This window comes from Perkinsus marinus (genome assembly GCF_000006405.1).
Source record: "Perkinsus marinus ATCC 50983 genomic scaffold scf_1104296945538, whole genome shotgun sequence".
NCBI lineage: Eukaryota > Perkinsozoa > Perkinsida > Perkinsidae > Perkinsus > Perkinsus marinus.
In genome coordinates, this window is record NW_003211142.1 from 1 (window position 1) to 2,201 (window position 2,201).

The 2,201-nt window shown below is 50.2% G+C and overlaps 2 protein-coding genes across 2 annotated transcripts; one reads left to right on the plus strand and one right to left on the minus strand.

The window, feature by feature from the left end:
- Positions 1-158: 158 nt before the first annotated feature.
- Pmar_PMAR027127 (hypothetical protein) lies at positions 159-896 on the plus strand (the record flags this gene model as incomplete). The annotated part of the gene is made up of 1 exon (XM_002779737.1): positions 159-896. One exon carries the CDS (start codon positions 159-161, stop codon positions 894-896), a length of 738 nt encoding a protein of 245 aa, XP_002779783.1.
- Positions 897-1,720: 824 nt separating this feature from the next.
- On the minus strand, positions 1,721-1,920 carry Pmar_PMAR027128 (hypothetical protein; the record flags this gene model as incomplete). Its single annotated transcript, XM_002779738.1, has 1 exon — positions 1,721-1,920. A coding segment is annotated over one exon (200 nt), but the record flags the coding sequence as incomplete, so codon positions are not given.
- Between the last annotated feature and the right edge of the window lie 281 nt (positions 1,921-2,201).

The following is a 2,201-nucleotide window of genomic DNA, read 5'->3' on the forward strand; positions in this document are numbered from 1 at the left end:
TCGACGACCATGACATCGGGAATCTCTGCGAAGAGAGCCTGCCAATTGGCATTTCGCGAGAGATCGCCCCGTGTCCCATCTTCCCCTGATACAACAAGAAAATGCACTCCCCTTTCCCGACCAAAACAATCGGCGACGGCTTCAAGAACTACTCATCCATGAGAGACCCTACTGTCATCGATGCCGTCGAGGAGACGTTGCGCAAGGAGGAGGCCCAAGGCTTCATCAGGAAACTGAACGAGGGGGATACCCTTGACCGCAGCCGGAGCTTCGTCCCTCGAGGAGCCATCCCAAAGAAAGATGGTGGGGTGAGAGTGATCGATGACTACCTCCGGGGTAACATAAATCTCCGGGCCAAAGTTCCGAACTCCAATAAGCTCCCGTCCACGACCTGTACTCGGAGATTGGTGGGTGAGCTGCAGCAGAAATACCCCGTGAGTAAGTGGCTCCTCTTCGAGCTGGACATGGAGAGTGCGTACCGCTTCCTGAAGATCCATCCCGAGGAGAGACGGCACCTATCCTTCTGCCACGAGGACAGCAGCGGCGTTGCCTCCTACTTCGAAAACTGTTCGTTGCCCTTCGGGCTCAACTCAAGCGGGTTCTGGTTCGTATGCTATGCGCGAGCAGTCCAGAACTGTGCGACAAATATCTTGAAACCCTGGCTGCCGTGCGGTACGGCAGCCGGCTTCATGTACGTCGACGACGGACTGACTCGATGCTTCGAGGGCTGGAAGCCGCAGACGTCTCCGGCCTTCCAGCCCACCAGACCCACGCGCCCAGGAGTGGGATATTTAATACGAGTTAACAAGTTAACACAGGTTAGATACCGATACGAAGGGCGCGTCACACCGGGCGCACTGGCATGTTGCAAAGCAGATGTTCTCTTGAAGGACTAGGGGAACGCAAGATTCAGATGAGCTGCTGACGATAGGGTATATACAGCTCGAATAACTGTTGTACAGCTATAAAGTCTGTTAAGGTGTCAGCTATAGATTATACAAAGAAGAGCAAGAGAGCAAGATATCAAGTCAACTATGAATACTTATCAACACTCCCCCGCCGCAGAAGTGACTACCTTCAAGTTACCAATATATTCATAGGACAGAGAAGGAGAGTTAATAGGAGAAATAGCAGCTACAGCTCCTTTAATAGCACGGACCACGTAGACCTGGTCAACAAGCCATTTCCGGCTGAGTTTAGATCTACCAAAGTTGTACCGGAGAACATGGTCCCCAACTGATAAGACAGAAAAGTCAGAACGGGCAGCAGAAGTATCAGCAAAGGTAGATCGAGCACGAAGAGTTGAGTCCACATTTTCAGCGGAAATCTGGGCCCACTTACAATCAGAGGAAATTCTTAAACTGATATCGTGTAGCAACTTATCAGCATCAGCTCGATCAGGCATTGAATGCCTGGCATTCGGAGAGGAATGAAATGATCCAAGCTATCATGCGCTTGCTTCGATAGGACCCGACTGGGAGATATAGCTGGGGGTAGACAACGACCGTGAACGAAATGCAGGTCGCTACTGAAGGAGCTGGAGGACGGAGAAGAGTGAACAATATTATTAACAATATAGCATACCCTAGCCATCAAGATTGTCCAGTGAATCTTATTGCCAGTCTGCTGGATGAGACATCTTAACATAAAATTCACCAATCTGTGGCGGGATTCATGCCAGCCATTCAATCGACTAGCGTGTCCCGGGCTCCGTGCCCACCTAATGCCAAGGGCCTTGCTCCATGCCACTGCAGCAGTACTTGTAAAGCGAGCGTCTGAATCGGAGAGCAAACCCAGAGGGTAACCACGAGCTAGGAAAATGCCCTCTAAAGCAATAAGGGTTAAATGGGTAGGAGCGTTGTCGGGAACAATAGCGTAGGTAACATAACCAGTTAAAGCGTCGACCACCAACAAAGACATCAATGAATCATAATGAGGAGCGCGGAACTCATCTTGGCGGAAAGGACCGATAAGGTCGATTCCTAAGAGTTCCCAGGGCTGAGCTGCTTTGGTAAGCTGAGAACCGAAAGTATGATTAACGGTTCGAGACTGCCGTTGCGCTTGACAAATGACACAGCGCTTTTGGGCCTTCAAGTACTCTGAGAGAGGACAGCATCGAAGTCCGACTTGATACTCCTGTAGATCTTATAGGCGCCAAATGATAAAGTACAAGTGAAGTCTATCACATACTTCTCGTCTCA